This window comes from Ailuropoda melanoleuca, chromosome 14 (genome assembly GCF_002007445.2).
Source record: "Ailuropoda melanoleuca isolate Jingjing chromosome 14, ASM200744v2, whole genome shotgun sequence".
NCBI classification, from domain to species: Eukaryota; Metazoa; Chordata; class Mammalia; order Carnivora; family Ursidae; genus Ailuropoda; species Ailuropoda melanoleuca.
In genome coordinates this window covers 79,790,000-79,811,191 of record NC_048231.1, presented here as the reverse complement: position 1 = coordinate 79,811,191, position 21,192 = coordinate 79,790,000, and the positions used below count along the sequence as shown (strand labels likewise).

Here is a 21,192-nt window from a genome sequence, read left to right as displayed (position 1 = left end):
GATGAGGAGATTGCCTGCCGCGTGCGGCCGGGAGTATCAGCGCAGCCTGCAGCACCGGCTCTGGTAGGACGAGGAGACAGAGGCTCATGGAATTGATTTCAGGGACGTTAAGAAGCTCCATGTGTCCTGTTACTCACCAGCCAACAAACACGTACGCAACTACCAACTGCAGCTGTTGTGGCAAACATTGTTCTCCTTAAAAGAGCAAGACAAGTCGCTAAAATGAGCATAGCTACCATACCCTTATATCCCAAACTTTCAGGGAGAGCCCAGCTTTCAACAAACAAACGTGCTGTTGTGGGAGTCCCACAAGTAGATTAGTGTCGATCAGACCAGATTTCCCGGTTTGAAGACTAGAAAGCAGAATCACCATGACTTTAATGCAAAACAGGAGGAGATAAAAGTCTTGAGTCAGGTACAAACGAAGATGGTGGGGGTGAGCTGTGTCTCATGGGCCATCAGGGGGCCATGGGAGCTGGGCCATGAAGATGGGTAGGGTTCTGCCAGGAGGGGCAGGGAGGAGGAGCTGGAGGGAAGGGCAGGGAGATTGATAGCTCGGGGCCAGAGCACAGGGCTCAGAGGACTGAGAAGGGGGAACTAATATTAGGGAGGTAGGTGTGGGCAGGACCTCTGCAGATCCTGATCGTAATAAGCCATCAGAGGTCTTTATTGACTGAGGTGGTGATGAGGGGGTGGGTGTACAGGTGGGTTCAGAGGAGAGGAAGTGCAGAGGAAGAAGAGATGTTAGGGTGTCCCCATTCAGCTGCTTTTTACAGTTATGTGTATTATGTGATGGAGTTTTTCAGTGTGATGACTGAGACCTGGAGCCTGTGGGGAAGGATAGCCTCGTGACGGGGAGAAGATCTCGCCTTCCTTTGGTGGGCCTCAGTTTCCCCCACAGAACATGCTCTCGCTTTTCCAGGAACCCAGGTCTTCCCTGCTAACTCCTAGATGCTGATATTTATTGTAAAGTAGGTTCATAAGCTCCAAAAGTCTTCCTCCTTTTTTTTTATTTTCCCTCCTGTGTCAAAAGTTACCTGTCCTTTGCCCTAGGATCTTAGAACTCTGAAAGGAAGCCACAGTTCTACAGAGGTGATGGGAATGTGGTGATGACTGCTTGAGGGCCCCTTTTACTGCATAACCTAGACACATTTTTAAAGGGAAGATTGAAAACTCCTTGAAGGCAGAGGCGTGTTTGACGTGCATCGCCTGTTCTTGTCGCTGGTACACAGCGGTTCCTTCTGTGGCCCCTTCAGATTGTGTGGATCGTGGGCACCTTGGCACATGGGTGGGAGGGAGGAGACCCTCTTCCTTCTCACATTGCTCTGTGTGCGGGGGAGGGCTCACTTCTGCACAGAACGGGCCTCTGTTCCAATCAGCTTACATGAAATCGGTGGAAGTTGTTCCAGCATAGGGCGGGGAGAGCAGCTGTGGGTCACAGTTGACACTCCAGGGCAACCTAAACGCTGCTGACTCCAGGCCCGCTCCACGTGCTCACGCACGTGTGTTTACCCTGGCAGGGGGAGAGGGGAAGCCCCGAGGCCCTGGATCATTGGGTGCGTCTGTGAACCAGTAGAGAACTGGGAAGCGGTGACCCCTGCTTGGCGGCTCCCCCTTTTCCTCCTCTCCTCTGGGATAGTGGAATCTTCTTGACTTTTCCCATCGGCTGGTCTTGCCTTAGGACTCTGCTGAGTCCTTGTTGCTGCTGAAGACAGTGGGTTCCAGCATGTCCAGGTCTCGCCTCCCCAGGGCCTTGTGACCCCAGCTTTCCCTCTCGCCTCTGAGAAGGCGAGCCTGCCTGTGGGCCTGTCTTCTGATAGAAGGTATTCCCCCAGGAGATAATGTTTCTTGTTTTTTATTTGGTCATTGCTTCTGTCTGTCTGTCTCTCTCTCATACTCTCTCTCTCTCTCTGTCTCTCCAGGCGTGTGCTTCTCTCAGTCATGGGGAGGGTGTTTCTATCTCCCCAGTCGTCTTCTACAACGGTTTCTGCTGTAACAACAGAATCTGTGAAGCAGTGATCTGGTGGAAACACCAGCATTTCATTCTGTTAGAAAAACCATTCCTGAGATGTCCTGAAGTCTTACAAGGAACTCCATGAAAACTCAGAGGTGTCTGGGCAAGTCATAAACAGAAGTAGGAACGCTGCTCCCTCCTCCCTCAGAAGGGACCCTTGGTTATGCCCCTCTGTGCAGCTGGGGTCATGAGGCAGCCAGGACCCATGTCAGCAGAGGCCAGAATGCCTTTAGGAGAACCCACTGCCCCCCTCCCTGGCTAGTCTCTCTGTACTGTGGCACTTGGCCACTTCCTTCCCTGCCCCCATCTCTGCTCCTTCCAGCATGCGTCACCATCTGCTACCCGAAATGCTCCCGCATGGAAATGCTCCCGCATATTCAGCTCTCGGGGAGCTGGAGTCCTCCAGCCTCATCTTACAGACCTTGAGGCCAAGAGTTTTCATAGTTAATTGTGTACACATTTTAATATGCATCTGGAAAATTTTTAGAACTGTCCATGGACTTCTATACTTTCTGTACCAGTACTCAAGCTTTTCTCTTCTCTCTCGGCCTTTCTTTGTATTTAGTATTTTTGGAAAATCTAGTTTTTAGTACCTTGGTTGTTATTCAAAAATTTATATTTTGAATATCGTCTGTTTCCTTTGTGATTCAGCTAGTTTTGTCCTGTGGAAGTACTGAATGGTACACATTCTGTTTTATCAGATTAACTGAACTTCTCAGGTCAGGCATTTCCATCAGACTCCAGGCCAGTAGAAGGCCCTTTATTGATGACCACTCCGTGGGCTGTGAGGGTGATGCCCTTGCTCTTGAAGCCGTGGCTGGCACACTCGTCTGTGAACATTCAAAGACAGAGATGGTGAATCTGTACATCTAGGTGTATTAGTAGACTTGGCAGGCTATCTATAAACTAAGTCCTCTCTTCCTTCACTTTGCTTTTCCAACTCTGTGAGCCTCAGAGTAAGGGGGGTTAGGAGGTGGGCTGAAGCCTCAGACCTTTGTCATTGACTCCCCAGTCTCCCCCTAACATGGAGATGAAAGTCACAGAGAAATGTGCAGATAGGAGGGTTGGGAGAGGCTGGACTTCGGCGGCAGAAGCCTCTCTGGGCTGTGTCACAGTGGTCTCCAGGCACTCAGCTTGAGAAGTACAGACAATCAAATCAGCAGGCTCTGAAGCATGACTCACACCAACCAAACTCACAAGGGACTGATTTATAAACCAAAGCCTGAATGCTGATTTATCTGAGGAGAGAAGCCTGATGTGGCTTCCAGTTACTGGCTCAGGCCACTGGCTTCCCCCTAGTGGGCGGTGTCCTCAGGAAGACAGTTCTTAGCCCAGAAGGTTCCTATACAAACACAGAATTAGAAGAAGGTGAGATGCCTTCAGGCAGCCCATGTGTGCCCTGTTTGCACAGTGCAGACACTTCAATGTTAGGAAATGAGTCTTTCATTGAAATCAGAGCCCCCCTTTCTCAGGCAGTCTTGGGACCGCCTGGGCATACATGTCCACTTTCCAGCTTACCCTGTGTGTCCTCAGATGCTTCTCTCTGCACAGTGCTATGAGTGGACGGCATGTTCTAGTCATTGACCCATCTGCTTATCTTCAAGTGGGTTTTCAGTTGGGTTCCTGGGACGTTTGGAAGGGCCCCTCAGCTCCTTGGTAAACGCTGAAAGGCACCTTCTCTCAGCCTTGCCAACCTAACTCACATGTGAGTACCCTGTGAGAAGCTTTGCAGATGGCCGATGCCATTCGCCTCCCTGTCAGTGGCTGACGTTTCCTGACCTGATCACCAGATCCCGGGATTCTGTGTGCCTGATCTGTGGCTCATAGTTCTCCTTGCATGGACTCTGCTTCTCACCAAGAAGGTTAGGGTCCCAGCCTTCAGCACGTGGGGGAGGTGATGCTTTTGTCGCAGTCCGTAAATCCAGGCTTCCCACTTGGCTCTCATGGGGCGATTCCTGCCGAATTTCCTGAATTCAGTTTTTTAAATGATCTGCAGCAGAAGAGGGAAGAGTGGCTCAGTCATTCAAGTAAGAGGTCATTGCCAGTCATCCCCACGTGCCTCTCAGTGCTCCGCACCAGGCGTGTACCTGTGATAAGCTTTCCCTGCACCACTAAGAAGGTGGGAGTGTATTCTCAGAGTGCACTCAAGTGGTGGAGGGATTCGATCACCAGATGAGCCCTCCATGACACTGGTCATTCCCTCCCTCTCTTCTCCTTCCCAGATTGTCATTGAAGATATTGGGAACAAAAGGAAATATGACTTCCCACTTAACCGCTGGCTGGCCTTGGACGAAGACGACGGCAAAATCCAAAGGGATATCTTAGTGGGTGGAGCTGAGACCACAGGTAGAACTGAAGAAAGGGGAGGCCCGATTGGCTGATATTTCACTTTCTGTCCAAGGCTCCGTGTTCTCATCTGTGGGCCTGAAGGCCTGTGATCAAGTGGGAGCCAGCCACTCCTCCTGCTCTTGAAAGTATTCTTTCCCTTTGTGCTGGAGCCTGGGGCTCTGCTGATGTCAGAGGATGTGGGGAGATGCCCCCGAGCAGATACTAACTTCCCAGGGCAAAAGAGGTTATCCACCGCGTAAAGCTGGAAAGTGAACTCCTATTACATGGGGACGTTTATGAGGATATGGGTTTGCTCTGAATTCCTCCTACTACTGAGTGTTTACTATATACACCGGGCCCTCTGCCAGGCACCTGACCCATTTCAGCTCCTTTAATCCTCACAGTAACCCTGTAACATAGGAACTGTCAGCGCTCCCATTTCACAGATCAGCAAACTGAGTCACATAGATGTTAAGACACCTGTCTAAGGTCACACAGCTGATAAGTGACAGATTCAGGGTTTGATCTGCCACCTAAATCTCTACCCCGGGTGAATTCCACAGAAAACCTGCAACTCCCAATATGGAAGTTCATGGGTGTTCGAGAAAATCACTGCGTAGAAAATACATCCAAGTTCTGGGACACACTGTGCAAATTGCCCCACAGTTTAGCCCCAGCTATTGGCAGCATCTTTCAACATCTTATCTCCCCACTTCCACCTCCCCACCCATCCCCCTCCACTTCCTCCATACACCTGTCCCTCTTTCCTGAACCTATGCCCTGTTACCCTCCTTCCACCTCATCCACCTGTCTTCTGCTCAGCTGCTCCCCTGTTTCCCCCACCTCAGCCATGCCTTCCCCTCCCCTCTCTGCTGGTCTTACTCTTTCTCTCTCTTTATCTTTAGAACATCTTTCTCCTTAGCCTGTGATTCCATTTCTCTTCTCTATGCTAGCCGCCACTCCCTCTGAGCCTTCCCTCCCTCCTGTAGACAGGGCACTCCCTTCCTTTGCCCTAGACCGTGACTGCTCTCCATTAGGAAATCAGTGTTCCTCCGCTCCAACACCTTTCAACCTCACAACTTTGCAACTGAAGTTTGCAAAGTATTTACTTAAAAACAGACACCAGAATGGGTCTGCTATGACCCCTTTCACCATGTGACTCTTGCCCCCAGTGGTAGAGGAGCAGGAGAAATGGCTGCCAAGGGCTGGGGATGGCTGGTAGCCTGGGCCATGGGAGTATGTCCCAGGTCCATGTGTTTTGGAGAAGTAGAGCTGGAGACCCCCTCTTTGAGGGCAGTGGCCACTTTTTCCCATCTTCATTGTCTCCCCGAGGCCTCAATCAGCATTTGTTGAACAAAGGCAGGTGTAAATGTGTAAATGAATAAGGCATCCGCGTAGCTGCACATGTTAGCTCCAAAGGAAATTTGGGATTTTCATTTCCCTGGGCTCCGGGGCTGAGGGTGGGGTTAGAGGTAGGGTGGAGGGGTGTGTGCGAGCTCGGGAAAACTAACAAGGACTAAAGGGCCATTGCCTTCGACTCCAGGACAAAAAGAAGGGAGGCTAGACCTTAGCAGAGTTTCCTGTCCAGATGTTTGTCTTTGGTGTTTTCTTTTACTCATTCCCATCTCAGAGCCTAATTGCCCTTTGGTAGCACTTGCCCAGAACTTCACGTCCTCATCTTGCCTCCTGACTGACCAAAACCCCAAATGGCCCAACCACAATGTTCTCTCCTTCCCTCACTCTTCCCTCATCCCATCACGTCAGGCAGGGAAGGAGGACATCAGTGCCCTCTATTAAAAGCTGTCTTTTTAAGTTATGAGCAAAAGAGCAAGTGAAATGAATCAGATAGCCTTGAATATAAATTTCCATTAATGGAGTTGACTGTTATAATTAAATCAGACATAACAGAATTCATCCGGCAGATATTAATAATAGGCACATGGTAATTAACGTTAATAACAAGTACTATTCTTAGCCAACTCAAATTCCGCCATGTCTTTGTTAGTTTTTGTAATCCGGGCTGGCAGCTTCTTGTAGTATTTACCTGCAGCTTATTCCAGGGGGAATGAGGATGTATGGAGGAGGGAGGGCCTAGGGAGGCTGGAGCCAGGGAGGGGAGAGTGTGGGTGGGATTTTGTAACCAGCTGGAACTAACTTTCTCCTCCCCTGTGGCTTCTACACCAGCTATCTCATATGTGGTCACCGTCTTCACTGGGGATGTCCGGGGGGCTGGGACCAAATCCAAAATCTACCTGGTCATGTACGGGGCCAGAGGGAATAAGAACAGCGGGAAAATCTTCCTGGAAGGCGGTGTGTTTGACCGTGGCCGCACAGACATCTTCCACATCGAGCTGGCTGTCCTCCTCAGTCCCCTGAGTCGGGTCTCCATCGGGCATGGCAATGTGGGCGTTAACAGAGGCTGGTACTGCGAGAAGGTAAGGGGTGCCTCTGGGGGTGGGGGGGGGCCCTTTCCTGATTCTACCCCTCTTCTTTAACTTGCAAATACAAACACTGACCTGCTTCCTGCTTCCTACTTCCTTTGGACCAGTGACAGAGCACATGGGCAGTCCCTGTCATTGGGCAGTTGGGTTGGTGACATGCCCATCCATCTTGTTTTGCTTATGGTCAGGCAATAAGGGCTCTTCTGTGCCTGCATCCAAGGGCCAAATGCAGGTGCTGGCTGATAGTTATAAACTGTCCTGATTTTGGTGGTGTTTCACTTCAGCTTATAAATCTCTCAGTCATCAAATATTTTGGGGGCTCCTGGGTGGCTCAGTCAGTTAAGTGTCTGCCTTCTGTTCAGGTCCTGGGGTCCTGGGATTGAGCCCCATATTGGGCTCCCTGCTCAGCGGGGAGTCTACTCCCTTTCTCTCTGCCCCTCCCCCCCAACTTGTGCATGCACACTCTCTCTCTCTCTCTCTCTCTCTCTCTCTCTCGCTGTCTCTCCCTCTTATTCTTTTTCCTCAGGAAAGTGTTAATATTCATGACCTTTAAACTTTCCATGGAAGTTTTAGAATTTTCTTGCCAAGTTCCCTGAAGAACTGTGCTGAAAAGAATTCAATTGGATCTATAGATCCATTTGGAAGAATTGATGTCTTTACTAGATACTTTTTGTATCTATGAACATTGTATACCTCTTAAAATTTAGGTCTTCTTTGATGTTTTTCAATATAGTTTTATATTTTTCTTGATAAAGGTCTTACACGTCTTTGTTAGATGTATTCATAGAGCCCTTACAATTTTTGTGGCTATTATAAATGATATCTGTTTGAAATTATATTTTAAACTATTTGTTGCTGATATAGAAATAGAAGTACTTTTGTACATTGAGTTCACAAACAGGCATCTTTCTAAACTCTAATCAGTTCTGATAATTTGTCTACAGATTTGGGGGGAATTTTCTTTATAGAAGGTCATATTGTCTGTGAATGATGACAGCTTGGTTTCTTTCTTTCCAGAGCTTATATTTAATTTTTTTTATTTGACCACATGAGCAGTACAATGCTGAACAGAGGGTTAATAGTAGACATCTTTGTTTTGTTCATGATTTTAAAGGAACTGTTTCTAATATTCTATTTAGTTAATTACAATTGTTGAGGGATTTGGTAGACAGTCTTAGATTAAGAAATCCTCTTCTATTTCTGTATTGTTCAAAGTTTTTATTATGAATTGTTGAATTTTATCTAATGCTTTTTCTGCACTTAGTGCAATAGTCATAAGGTTTTTCTCTTTTACTTATTAATTTGATGAATTATATGATTACATTTTCTTTTTTTTCTTAAGATTTTATTTATTTATTTGAGAGAGAGAGTGCAGAGAGAGAGAGAGCAGGAGCAGGGGGGAGGAGTGGAGGGAGAGGGAGAAGAAGGCTCCCCACTGAGCAGGGAGCCCAATGTGGGGCTTGATCCCAGGACCCTGGGATCAGATCCCAAGCTGAAGGTAGACACTTAACCGACTGAGCCACCCATGTGCCCCTGTATGACTGCATTTTCTAATGGGAGCAAACTGACTGTGAATTTCTTTTTTTTTTCTTTTTTTTTTTTTAATAAAGATTTTATTTATTTATTCGACAGAGATAGAGACAGCCAGCGAGAAAGGGAGCACAAGCAGGGGGAGTGGGAGAGGAAGAAGCAGGCTCATAGTGGAGGAGCCTGATGTGGGGCTCGATCCCGTAATGCCGGGATCACGCCCTGAGCCGAAGGCAGACGCTTAACCGCTGTGCCACCCAGGCGCCCCTGACTGTGAATTTCTTTAAGACAAACTTGGTCATAATGGATTTTAATTTTACGTGTTTCTGGAATTGGTTTGCTAAGATTTTATATACAGTTTTTGTGTATATGTTTATGAGGGGCATGGCCCTGAATTTTCCTTTCTCATCTAGTCCTTGACAGGTTTGATCCTGGCATGAAATGAGAGTTATTCTCTCCTAAAAGAGGGTGTATAAAATTGCAATGATCTGTTCCCCAAATGTTTGGTTCCAGTCTCTTGAGAAATTATCCGGGATTTTGTGTGTGTGAAATTAATGATTTTAACAAGTTGTTGTTTCTGTTTTGCTGGTTATAGAATTATTCAGGCATTGTATTTCTTCTTGAATCTGTTTTTTTAAAGATTTGTGTATTTATTTATTTTTTTATTATGTTCAATTAGCCAACATGTAGTACTTATTTTAGAGAGAGTGTGTGTGTGTGCACAAGTGGAGGAGGGGGAGAGGGAGAGAGAATCTTAAGCAGATTCTGCACTGAACATGGAGCCTGACTCACTGCTCTGTCTCAGAACTATGAGATCATGACCTGAGCTGAAACCAATAGTCAGCAGCTTAACTGACTGTACCACCCAGGCGCCCCAAGAATCTATTTTAATGAGCTATATTTTTCTTGGAATTTGTGTATTTATAGATGTCAAATGTATTGGTACTTATGACTTTGGTCATATACAGTGTTCCTTTATCATTTTAATCCCTGCTGCATCTATAATTATGACCCCCTTTTTTATTTCTAACCTGATTTGTTCATGCCTTCTTGCTTTTTAAAAATATCATTCCCACAAAAAGTTTATTCAGTCCTTCTAATAATCAACATTTGTCTTTGTTTATATTCCACTTTATCTCTATTTCCATTTTGTTGGTTTCTGTCCTTATTTCTTTTAATTTCTCTGAGTTTCTGTTGCGTTTTTTCTGTTATTGCTGTTTTTTCTGTTGTTGCTGTTTTTCTAAATTCTTAAGTTCTAATTCTTAAGTTAAGAATTTTTAGCTTATTAATTTTTAGCCTTCTTCTGCTCTCATATAAGCATTTGACTATAACTTTCTCTCAGAGTAGTACCCTTGCTGCACCCCACATGTTACAATATAGAATATTTTTATTATCATTCAGTTTAATTTTATTGCTTCATTTAATTCTGTTGTTCAACTTTGTTGAGGTATACTTGACATAAAACAAAACACACTATTTTAAACTGTGTAGTTCTATGAGTTTTGACAAATGCATACACCATGTAACTATTACCAGAATCAATATGGAGTAAGTTTTTATCACTGCAGGCTGTTTCTTGTGCTCCCTCCCAGTCAATCTCTACAACTCTAAGCACTAATCTGATTTCAGTCACTAAAGATTAGGTTTGTCTTTCTAGCACTTAATATACATGGAATCATGTGGTGTGCACTTGTGTGTGTGTGTGTGTGGGTGTGTGACTTCTTTCACTCAGTGTAGTATTTTTGATTTTCATCTGTGTTGTTTTACATATTAGTAACTTTTTCTTTTTATTGCTAAGTAGCATTTCATTGTTAGGGTATACAGCAATTTATCGATCCAGTCCACTGTTCATGTACATTTGGGTCATTTCCAGTTTTTGTTTTTTGTTTGTCTGGGTTTTTTACTATTATGAATAGAGCTGCTATGAATAATCAGGAACAAGTCTTTGCATGAGCATGTTTTTAATTTTGTTGGGTAAATGCCCAAAAGTGGAATATCTGGATCCTATGGTATATATGCACATATATTTTTTAAAAACCTCCCAAACTGTTTTCTAAGCGGCTATATTGCTTTGTGTGCCCCCCACCAATGTATAAGAATTCCAGTTGTTCCACAACATCACTATCACTTGATATTGTCAGTCTTTTTATTTTTTAGATACTATAATGAGTGTGTGGTAGCATTTAGTTGTGATTTTAATTTACATGCCTCTGATGACCAGTTAGTTTGAACCTTATTTTCATGGGCTTATTGATCATTTGTATATATTTTGTGAGGTGTCTTTTCCCTAACTAATTTTTTGTCCTTTTATTATTGATTTATGAGAGTTATTCATATATTCTTGATACGAGTTCTTTGTCAGATATATCTGTATCTATATATCTGTGTTGTATACATATAATATCCCAATGCGTGACTTGCCTTTTCATTTTCGTAACAATGTTTTTTGAAGAGCAGAAACTTTTAATGTTGATGAAAGGCAATTTGTCAGTTTTTTCCTTCTATGCATTATGCTTTTTTATTCTTATTATTTCACTTGAAATTCTTCTGTGACCCATTAGTTATTTTGAGGGGTGATTTTTAGGTTCCAAATACATGTTCTTTTGTTATGTTTTGTTATTTATTTCTAATTTAATATTTTAACCAGAAAACATAGTCTGTATGATGTCATTTAAAGAGATTTGAGATTTACTTTATAATGTATGTTCAATTTGTGTATTTGTTCCAAGAGCTGAACCTAAGGTTTTGATTTTATATATTAAATTCAGTTTAGGGGTGCCTGGGTGGCACAGCGGTTAGGCGTCTGCCTTCGGCTCAGGGCGTGATCCCGGCGTTATGGGATCGAGCCCCACATCAGGTTCCTCCGCTATGAGCCTGCTTCTTCCTCTCCCGCTCCCCCTGCTTGTGTTCCCTCTCTCGCTGGCTGTCTCTATCTCTGTCAAATAAATAAAATCTTTAAAAAGAATTCAGTTTAATAATTTTATTTGAATTATCTATTTCCTTACTAGCATTTTGTTTGATCTCTTAATTACTAAGAAAGATGTGTTGAAATTTCCCACCTCAGTGGTAGATATTTCAATTTCTTATTGTAGAGCTAACAATTTTTGCTCTACATAGTGTGAGGCTATGTCATTAAGTGTGGAGTTATTATAGCCTCTTGGTGAACTGAATCTTTACCATAATCCAATCTGACACCATCTATCTTTTAACTGGCAAATTTAGTCCACTTACATTTATTGTAATTACTGGCATATTTGTTTTTCTGCTTTTACAGTTTTTGTTTCTTTCGGATTGGCTGTTTTTTTCCTTGGTAGTAAATTAGAAATTATATACTATTTCTGTGTGTGCATGTGTGTGTGTGGTTACTATTGCAGTTTTACTGTAAATACTTAATGTGGAAAACCCAAAATTCAGTCACCATCTCTACTTCCTTCTTGGACAATACAAGGATCTTTAAAATCTCTAATGGTAATAACCCTGCATCTGGGTCACATGATATGTTTGCCTAGTATTTTAGTTATATTTTGAATTATTTTTAAATCCACACATTAAATATTGTTTTGTAAAATCATCGTTTGTCAGATTTATCTACATGTTTGCCAGTTTGCTTGCCATCTCTTCTTGCATCAAAGACCTTATTTCTGGTGTCCATTTTCTCCTTCCTGAAGCATATGCTTTAGAAATTCCTTTGGTTAGAGTCTGTTGGTGGTGGGCTCTATTTTTGTCCATTTGGAAAATGTTTTTTATTTCATCCTCATTCTTGAAAGATAATTTTAGAGTACAGAGTTCTAGAGTGAATTATTTTGTACGCCCTTGCCCAAGTATTTTCTGGCTTCTGTTAGTCTAATTGCCATCAGCTATCTTTTCTCTCTTGGGGCTCTTATTTTCTCTTTGTTTTTGTCATGCTGGTGCTTCTCTTCAATACATCTAGGCATACGTGTATTACTCCTTATCTTGCCTGTGACCAGGCTTATGGTAACTGATTCTCAGGGGAGATTATTATTATCTGTCTGGAGCAAAGGCAGAGAAGATAGGCTTCCCTTTGCAGATTTTTCCCTGCCTATCTTTTTTCTGAGGGAGCAGCTCCTTCAAGTGTTTCTGCTTATTCGGGGTTGGTAGTTCAGATCCTCTAGTTTGCAAAACACAAGGCCCAGTCTCCTGCTTCTTGAGTGGCTGTTGATTTCCTGGTCTCAGAGTGTGTGGTATTGCCTTTTGCTTTTGGTGCAGCACCAAAGTTAGCATTTACATATGCCCATTCTCTTGGCTTCTGCTTACTCTGAATTTTGCTGGCTTTTGTGGCTTTTCTCTGATTTCTTGTCAGTTCAACCATGTATATAAAAGGATATTTTGTGTTATTCATCTGGCCTCAGGGTATTTTGCAGAGGTGGGAGGCTTTTCAGACTACCTAGTTTGCTGGACTGCCTAGCCCAGAGGTAGAAATTTCAACAAGTATTTTTAAGTACTTACTGTATGCTTAGAACTGTGTTTGGGGGAGCCATAAGGGGTGAGAACATACAACTTCAGCCTTTTAGGACTTGCCATCTCATTGATCAAACAAGACTGACTAATACACATGTAACAGTTAGAGAAAAATTCGGGAGTAAACTAGGAGGAAATAGCTGCAGGCTTTGTTCAGAGGAAAGAAAGAAAGCCCATTAAATAATTGTTGGCAATTAGAACTTTTCTTTGCCCCTAGATCACCCTCCAACTTTGTGTATGGGTAGGTCCACTTCTGAATACATGGTCGCATAGAATCTTCAGCATAAAAGATGGAGTGCAGTTAATGGGTCCCAGTGGACCTCAGCCATAATAGGAATCCTGAAATTCTTGCTGATGGGTATAAAAGGCCCCAGACTGATAATTAGAAGTCAGGAGCATTTATGCTTCTGGTATTTCCACCAACTATGCAAACTTGGGCACTTCATTCCCTTTTCTGGACCTCCACTTTCCCATATCTTGAATGCATGTTAGGGTAGACTATATTAATTGCTAATACGTTTGTGTCACAAACCAAAGTGTTTGAGGAGGCTACCATCTGAGGCTCTGAGCCATCATTTATCTTGAGGGAGGAGAGTTCCTCTGGGAGGCTGAGGAGGTACAAACTTCCCTCCGCCAATCTTGTCTCCCCTCCCCTTGGTGCTTATAAGTTAAGGTTTCATACAGCTATGATAGTCAGATAGTACTAGTTGAATTCTCAGAGATATCTGGGTATACCTAAGGGTAATAACTCAATCCAAGGAAATTATAGTCAATGGTAGTAACCATGAACAACTGACAACAAACAAACACAGTAAGACAGTGGCTAGTCAAAATGCTTGATCAGTGGTAGGGTCATATTAGTTTTCAAGTTAAGAAGAAGGTAAAGCTGGGAATCTAGGAATGTGAATAGTCAATTCTTGGCTGTTAGAAAATTTTTTAGTGTCACAAGAATATTCTTTTGGACATATCTAATGTGAGTGGCCTAGGCTGGATACACTTCTGAGTTCAAATCCATGAGTTCAGAATGTGAGTGGAGTAGAGACAATGTGGGAAAGAAGGTTGAATGAGGCTCAAGCCCAGAAGAGGATAGTTTGTTTTTGTATTATATTCCAGATATCCATTGCCTTTTATGTGATTGACCTTTTTCCTACAAGACCAATATAAGGAATTAATTTAGTATCCTAGTTCATTTGGTTTGGACTGAGATTTTATGATGCACATAAAGAAATACGGTGTTCAAAGAGAATGTTGTGTGTAGGGGGAGGAATTTAAGATTTGGGCTAATAAATTGGAGGATGGATGATACCTACTCTGGAAGACTACTTGGGAGGAGGTATTTCTTGATCTAAGATTTAGTGAGACCGGCAACAGCAAGAAAAGTGCCATTTCTTGAGAATCCTAAAGTAGACCAGCCTTAACATGAAGAGGCTGTCAAACACTGTATGGAGGTCCCAACCAGGGGACCTGCTGCAGGGGACTCATGATCTTCCTCCCCCCCAGGTGGTGATTCTGTGCCCCTTCACGGGCATTCAGCAGACCTTCCCTTGCAGCAACTGGCTGGATGAGAAGAAGGTGGATGGGCTAATTGAGAGGCAGCTCTACGAGATGGTGTCTCTCAGGAAGAAGAGGCTGAAAAGTAGGTGGAGAGGGCCCAGAGGCTGGTGGCCTTCCAGCCAGGGCCAGCAGAGGCCAGGATGTCAGACCCCTGGGCAAGAGCTCCTCTGTGAAGGGGTCCACTTCTGCCTCCCAGTTCTCCTCTAGAGAGGAAGGGAATGGGCCCCGAAGGAAGCTCGTTTCTCCAAGGTACAGGCCACATAGAGTTACACATCCAGCACCATGGCTAGTACCCCCACGACCCTAAATTGAATAAGCTGCTATGATGGGCTAGATGTTGAACCATTCACAGTACACTCTGAATATACATAGGGTGCAAGGAGTGAACACTTTTCCCTATTTAAAACATACTAATAGACTTTTGCCATTAAGAGGATCATTGAGATACCTTTTTTCAAATAGCAAGGACTCCTTGGGTCCCTAATATTGGCACCTGTTATAGTGGGTTTCTGAGAGTGGGCCACACCTATGCATGATCTGCCCTTTAGTCCTGAACACCTTTGACTTGCTTCTTTTCCCCACTGATAACATGAAAATTTTTTACTCTTGAAGTCTTTATGGGACAACTTGACCTTGTCTCTGCAGAATTCCCTTGGTCCCTGTGGGTCTGGACAACCGACTTGAAGAAAGCTGGTACCAACTCTCCCATCTTCATCCAGATTTATGGGCAGAAGGGGCGGACAGACGAGATTCTCCTGAATCCCAACAACAAGTGGTTCAAACCAGGCATAATCGAGAAATTTAGGGTAGGAGGGAAGTGTAATGGGTGGGAGGGAGGAGGAAGGGATATAAGAGGTATTTGTCATGAGGATGGTCTTCTAAGCCAGATTTTGAATGAAGTTTGAGGACAAAAGGGTGCTACAATAAATTCAGGCCCCTGCAAGGGGTGCCAGGATGATCTATTGATTGAATGGGGTATACTTTGCATCTGGCCCTTCACCTGAATCAGACACTCCAGAACCAATCCTGGGGGAAAGAAGCAGGTATAGAATGTTCTTGAGAAGCCTAGAAACTTGGGGAATCATTGTAGAACAGAGACCCTGAGCACATTAGCATCAAACCGCCTGATCTGGACTGAGTTAGAGAGTGAGAAGCAAATTGAAGGGAAAGTATAAATAGTAGAATATTTTAAAAGAAATTTAGCTTTAAATTTCTGATGCCTCTATAAGTAGAGCAAGGCTTGTTTTGCCAACAGAAGTGTGCTCTGACCTTTAGGTGGGAATGATTTGTAATTTTCAGCTGTCTTCCCAGAGCACCCCACTGGTGTTTCTGTTACACACTCAGTTCATTGCTCTTCATGTATTTGTCTTCCCGGCTAGACTGCAGGCCCCTAGGGAAAGGGCATGACTGCTGTATTGATCTTTTTGTCTGTTCTAGTGCCCAGCAGAGTCCTGGGGCTGTGGGCCTGTGCTAATTTGCAGTGTTGCCATATGGGTTTTGTTACTGGGAGTTTATTGCTTGGAAGATTTTCTTTATTCTGGATCCTACTGTGGGTCAGTTATTTTTGCTCGGTTCTGCCAGGTCAGACTGAACCTAGGCCTTACATGGCTGTCTCACCCTCACGTGCCCCTGGGTGCAAGGCCATGAAAGGATACAGTCTACAAGGGCAGCTTGAAGTAAAAGCCATCTGCACTGCCAAAGACGCGGCCCGGAGTGGGTGCCCTCCTGGCAAGGGGTCAGGTGTGACGCTAAACACATTTCACTGGATTATGTCCACCCAAACCTTGTCGTTTCTCCCTGTAGATTGAGCTCCCAGATCTTGGCAGGTTTTACAAGATTCGGGTGTGGCATGACAGAAGGAGCCCTGGTTCTGGATGGCATTTAGAAAGGGTGAGTTGTGCCATCTCGGGGTTTGGGAGGTGCTTGGGAAAGGAACTGGAAGGGTCCCTTTCTAATGACCCTGTCACCTAAGTTTGCCTTTGGGTCTGTTGGAAGTGGGGATGGGTAAGCGTGGGTCTCACAGTGAGACCCAAATTTGGACATAGGACATGGGGACTGCCTGATGGGGAGAGGACCTCAAAAGTCGATTGAGAAAATGCTCAGGTGTTCAGGAGACTTGCATTCTTCCCCTGTCATGGCCGCTAGGCAAGCGTGAGTCTCCAGGGAGCAAGAGGGATAGATGTTAAATCTGGAACGCCACATTCCACAAGAGTCATCCTTACGGGACGGCCAGGGCCTCCCTTGGATGAAATAGCAGAACGGCGGTCCCAGGGTGTGGTATATCGCTGCTACACCCTCTTGCTCACCCCAGGACTTCATTCCAGATGACCCTGATGAACACTCTGACCAAGGACAAGTACAACTTCAACTGCAATCGTTGGCTGGATGCCAATGAGGATGACAATGAGATCGTGAGAGAAATGACCGCCGAGGGCCCGACAGTGCGGAGGATAATGGGCAGTGAGTACTGACCAGCTCTCCATCCCGGGGGGAGGCCGTGGAACTCCTAGTCTGTGTGCCAGTGGGGGTCTGGCCCATGAGCGGATGGTCCCGTCCGCTGTACCTCATCAGTCCCCCTCCAAATGCCAGGATGGAGGTAGAAGTTCCCAGCCGTACGACTGGCTTGCTGAAGCCATCTCTGAGGCATGACGCCAGAGCTCTGTGGTGGTGGGTGTGGGGAGGGAGGCAACATTTATAGGTCTTCAGGGGGGTGAGGGGATGAGAAGAATCTGCACTGAGCAATGTTTCTCCACAGCCTTCCTGACGTTAAAGAAACATTCTCTTCAAATTGTGCAGAAGATGCTCCCCAAAAGGAAGACTGTATCTGGAAGCCATGATTGGCTGCCTGCCATGAGTCCTCTGTTTCTATTTAAGGCTCCTAGGAGAGGAACTAAACTTTTAATCGGGGGTCCCATTTCCATGTTCAGAGAGGTAAAGGGAGATCATTCAGCCTCTAGGTTATAGAAGCAGAAGAGACAGAGGCACAGCACATGACCAGTCCTTTTCCCTTGGCAGACATTACTGAATGACCCCAGCTTTCTCTCCCACTGAGTCTGAAATGAGTTTCAAAGCTTCCAATACAACACTCCAAGCAGACATTAGCAATCGATCAGAGTTGGCACTTAAGATAATTAACTTATTTGCTATCATTGTGGCGGTCCTTAATTTTTAAGTCATATAGTAATACTGCAAAATTACAAAGAGTTAAGAATATATAGAAAACAATGTCGCTCATAGTTCTAGTAGCTCTTCTAAATATTTGGATAGTGTCACTCCTCAGACATTTGTACATACAGTAGAAGCTCTGTATATTTTTGTTGGAAATGATTTAAGTAGAAGTAAATACTCAAAAACATAGAAACCCCACATGGCAGATATCTATTAAAAGATCACCCTGTCTATTAGTCTAATTAGGCAGTGCTGGTCATTAGCACTATCTATCATCTACTTTAAGATTCTTCTTCATTTGTAATTAAAAACGTGACCATAGAATATTTGGGTTCAAAGGCCTTTAAAATAGTCTAATGCAATTCAGGATAACGAGCAGTTCTTGTCTTGATTATACAGTTGGAGACAGAGTCAGACCTAGAACAAGGTCTCCCGCCTTCTGGGTCAGGGGCTATACTCTGTCTTTTCACATTCGGTAATATTTTCTATGGCAACAAGGCAGCCATCTCCCCGGGAATATGGTAGATTACAGGATTCTGCCCCAAATTGGGACTTGATATAATAATGTAGCCCATCGAGGCAGAAAGACACCTGCTCTTGTCGGATCTGTCTCCTTTGTGTGCCAGAACTGAGCCTGCAGAGGTGAACCAGTGGGGAGGGGGTCTTGGGACCTAACTGCTTCCTCAATCTTCCCAGCCAGTTCTCGTGACTTTAGCTTCTCATCTCCTGTTTCTGAAGTTACCTGCTGCTTTCATTCCTGAGCCTTTCTGCTGTTTGCCTTTCAGATTTCACAAGTGATAGCTCTGATCAGTTCTCTCTGGTCTGGTGAGTCAGGGATCCTTAAACTTCCATGTGTGTTATCACCCAGAGAGCTTGTCGTAACAGAGGGCGCAGCCCCACCCACGGGGTTTCTGACTCAGGAAGTCTGGGGTGAGACCCAGGAATTTGTCTCACTGACTTCTAGGTGATGCTGCCAGTGAGGAGCCGCTATGCTAAGGTATTAATCACTTTTCCAGGGGCTGCCAAGCTCCCAAAATCTTGTTGCTGGTACTTGTCCCTTTTTTTGTTTGGTTAAGTCCTGAAAATACCTGTATATTGTCATTTTAGTGAGGTTTTTCCAGAGAGAAATCTACCATTTTTACTTAGAATTCCCAAGATATTCTTTACCTCCACCTCCTCTTTAACTTGACTGAAGCCTGGCTACCCTGTCCCTCCAAACCTGTTTTCCCTCCTCACAGACTTGGGGCCATGGGGAGGGGGTTTTCCTGGCTCCCTCTGCACACTCAGACATGGAGCTCACACCATCTCACCATGTCACCTCTGCCCCAGATCAATCCCATCTCTGGTGTCCTCTGGTTACTTTTTTCTTCCACTGAAGGTGGTGTAATGTGTCTCTCGGTCATTCTCCAGACCCCCAACTCCTGCCATTGTTCTAGGGCAGTGTATAAGTAGGCTTGGGCTCCCATAACAAAATACCAGAGACCGGGGGCTTAAAACAGAAATTCATTTTCTCACAATTCTAGAGCTAGAAGTCAAGATCAACAGGTGTCAGCAGGGTTGGGTTCTTCTGAGGCCTCTCTCCTTGGCTTGGAGATGGCGGCCTTCTCACTGTGTCCTCACATGGTCTTCCCTTTGTCTGTGTTCTTGCCTGTGTCCTAGTCCCTTCTTATGTCATATTGGATTAGGGCCCACCCATAGGATCTCATTTTAGCTTGATCACCTCTTTAAAAGCCGTACCTCCATATTGTTGCATTCTGAGATACTGTGGTTTAGGACTTCTTCTTTTTTTCTTTTTTGAAGATTTTATTTATTTATTTGACAGAGAGAGAGCCCAAGTAGGCAGAGTGGCAAGCAGAGGAAGAGGGAGAAACAGGCTCCCTACTGAGCAGAGAGCCCATAAGGGACTCAATCCCAGGACTCTGGGATCATGACCCGAGCCGAAGGCAGGCGCTTAACCGACTGAGCCACCCAAGCATGCTTGTTAGGACTTAAACATATGAATGGGGGGTTGGGGGGGGGAACACAATTTGGCTGTACCCCAAAGATGTTGATTAGATTCTTTGAGGGCTATACCTGATAATCTGCATTTTTATCAAGCATACCAAGTAATTTTTTTGCACATCAAAACTTCAGAGCCTCTGTCCTGCTCCTTTCAGTGTTCATGTGGAAAATCCCGTCACCCACTTCCTGGTCCTCATCCACTTTACTGATTGCTGCCTCTCACCCACTTACCCCAACCCCAATACCTCCTTCAGGATCATCCCATGAAGCTTCTCTGAGCAACATGCCCCACCTCTGGCTCAGGCTCCTGCCTCCTAGCCCTCTCATGACCTTGGTGACACTCCAACCCATCCTGGAACTCCTTCTAGCTCCTTCTTACCAACATTTCTCCTGGCCTGTCTCATAGATGCATGGATGATGGATTTTAGGGGCAAACCCATAAGAAGTCCTCAAGGGGGGAGAAGAAGAGATACTGGAAGTGGGCAAGAATTGGCTAGACTAGAGAGAGGATGAATTCAAGAGCTATTTTGAAAGTAGCTCTGGCAGGACTTGGTGAAAGAATGCTGGGGAGACACAACGGCGAGAGGAACTTTCTGCCCAGGACATTGGCAGAACCTGCAGATGAGGTGCCATTTGAGCTAGGTCTTCTCTGAGTAGGGGTTTGACAGACAAAGAGAGATGGTGGGGGAGTGGGGAGGAAGAGCGTGTCTATAGGTTACACGTGTAAACGTGCACATAACATTTTAAACAGTGTGCAAGATGTGGGGCTGTCATAGCTGTTGGTTTTTATCTTCTGTAATACTATTAAAGAACCATTTTAATGAAAAAAAGTCTCTAGTGAACAGGATTGGATTGAAGGGCTGTCTGTCCTGGCTCTATAGGAAGTTTCATGTCTTCTGGGGGGTCCTTGGCAGTACTTTCAAGCCCATGTCAACTTGGATTCTATCTCCCAGATGCTTTATCTGGCCCACATAAATTACTGTTGTGCTTGGAACACCCCCATGTCCTCACTCACCTCTTTAGGAACTTGGACCTCCTTTTGTGGTCTGGGTGCTTCTTTGTAACCGTGGCAAGTCCCCCTTCCCCAGCTGGTACTAGGGTGTAGTGAATAATGTGCAGGGCTTCCTGGCAGTCCCTTAAGTGGAAAGTCTTGGACTCACATAAAATAAGTACCAATTTAAAACCATTCTTGGGGCACCTGGGTGGCTCAGTTGGCTAAGCATCTGATTCTTGGCTTTGGTTCAAGTCATGATCTTGGGGTCCTGGGATCAAGCCCCGCATCAGGCTCCATGCTCAGCACAGAGTCTGCTCGTCCCTCTCCCTCCCCGTCTGCTCTTCCACATGCCCCTGCCCCCACACACATGCATGAGTGCTCTTGCTATCAAATAAATAGACAAAAATAAATTAATTTAAAAAACCAGTTCCCTGACTTTGAATTGTGTACTCTTGGTTTACTTAAAAAGAAGGGCCAGTCAAAGAAGCAATTAATGCCATGTCTGACAGCAAAAGCCTTTGAGGAGTGACCTCACTGACTAGCACGGACAGGGGACACAGACTAGATACGCGCCGCTTCTGATGTATGTCCGCCCTGCCCTTCCTCAGGAGTTCCGTGAGACGGTAAAAGCATTGTGATCAGCATTCTTCCCCTGCGTGTGCAGCTGAAGTGATTACACACCACTG

The 21,192-nt window shown here is 44.9% G+C and overlaps 1 protein-coding gene across 1 annotated transcript in view; it reads left to right on the top strand.

Moving 5' to 3' along the window:
• Positions 1-21,192, top strand: part of LOXHD1 (lipoxygenase homology domains 1) — a 155,868-nt gene that overhangs the window by 46,239 nt on the left and 88,437 nt on the right. The window contains exons 7-12 of the mRNA XM_002918122.1: positions 4,237-4,360; positions 6,527-6,777; positions 14,290-14,425; positions 14,989-15,149; positions 16,147-16,233; positions 16,668-16,803. Of these exons, the coding sequence (XP_002918168.1) occupies positions 4,237-4,360; positions 6,527-6,777; positions 14,290-14,425; positions 14,989-15,149; positions 16,147-16,233; positions 16,668-16,803 (895 nt within the window). The remainder of the gene's footprint in view (positions 1-4,236; positions 4,361-6,526; positions 6,778-14,289; positions 14,426-14,988; positions 15,150-16,146; positions 16,234-16,667; positions 16,804-21,192) is intronic.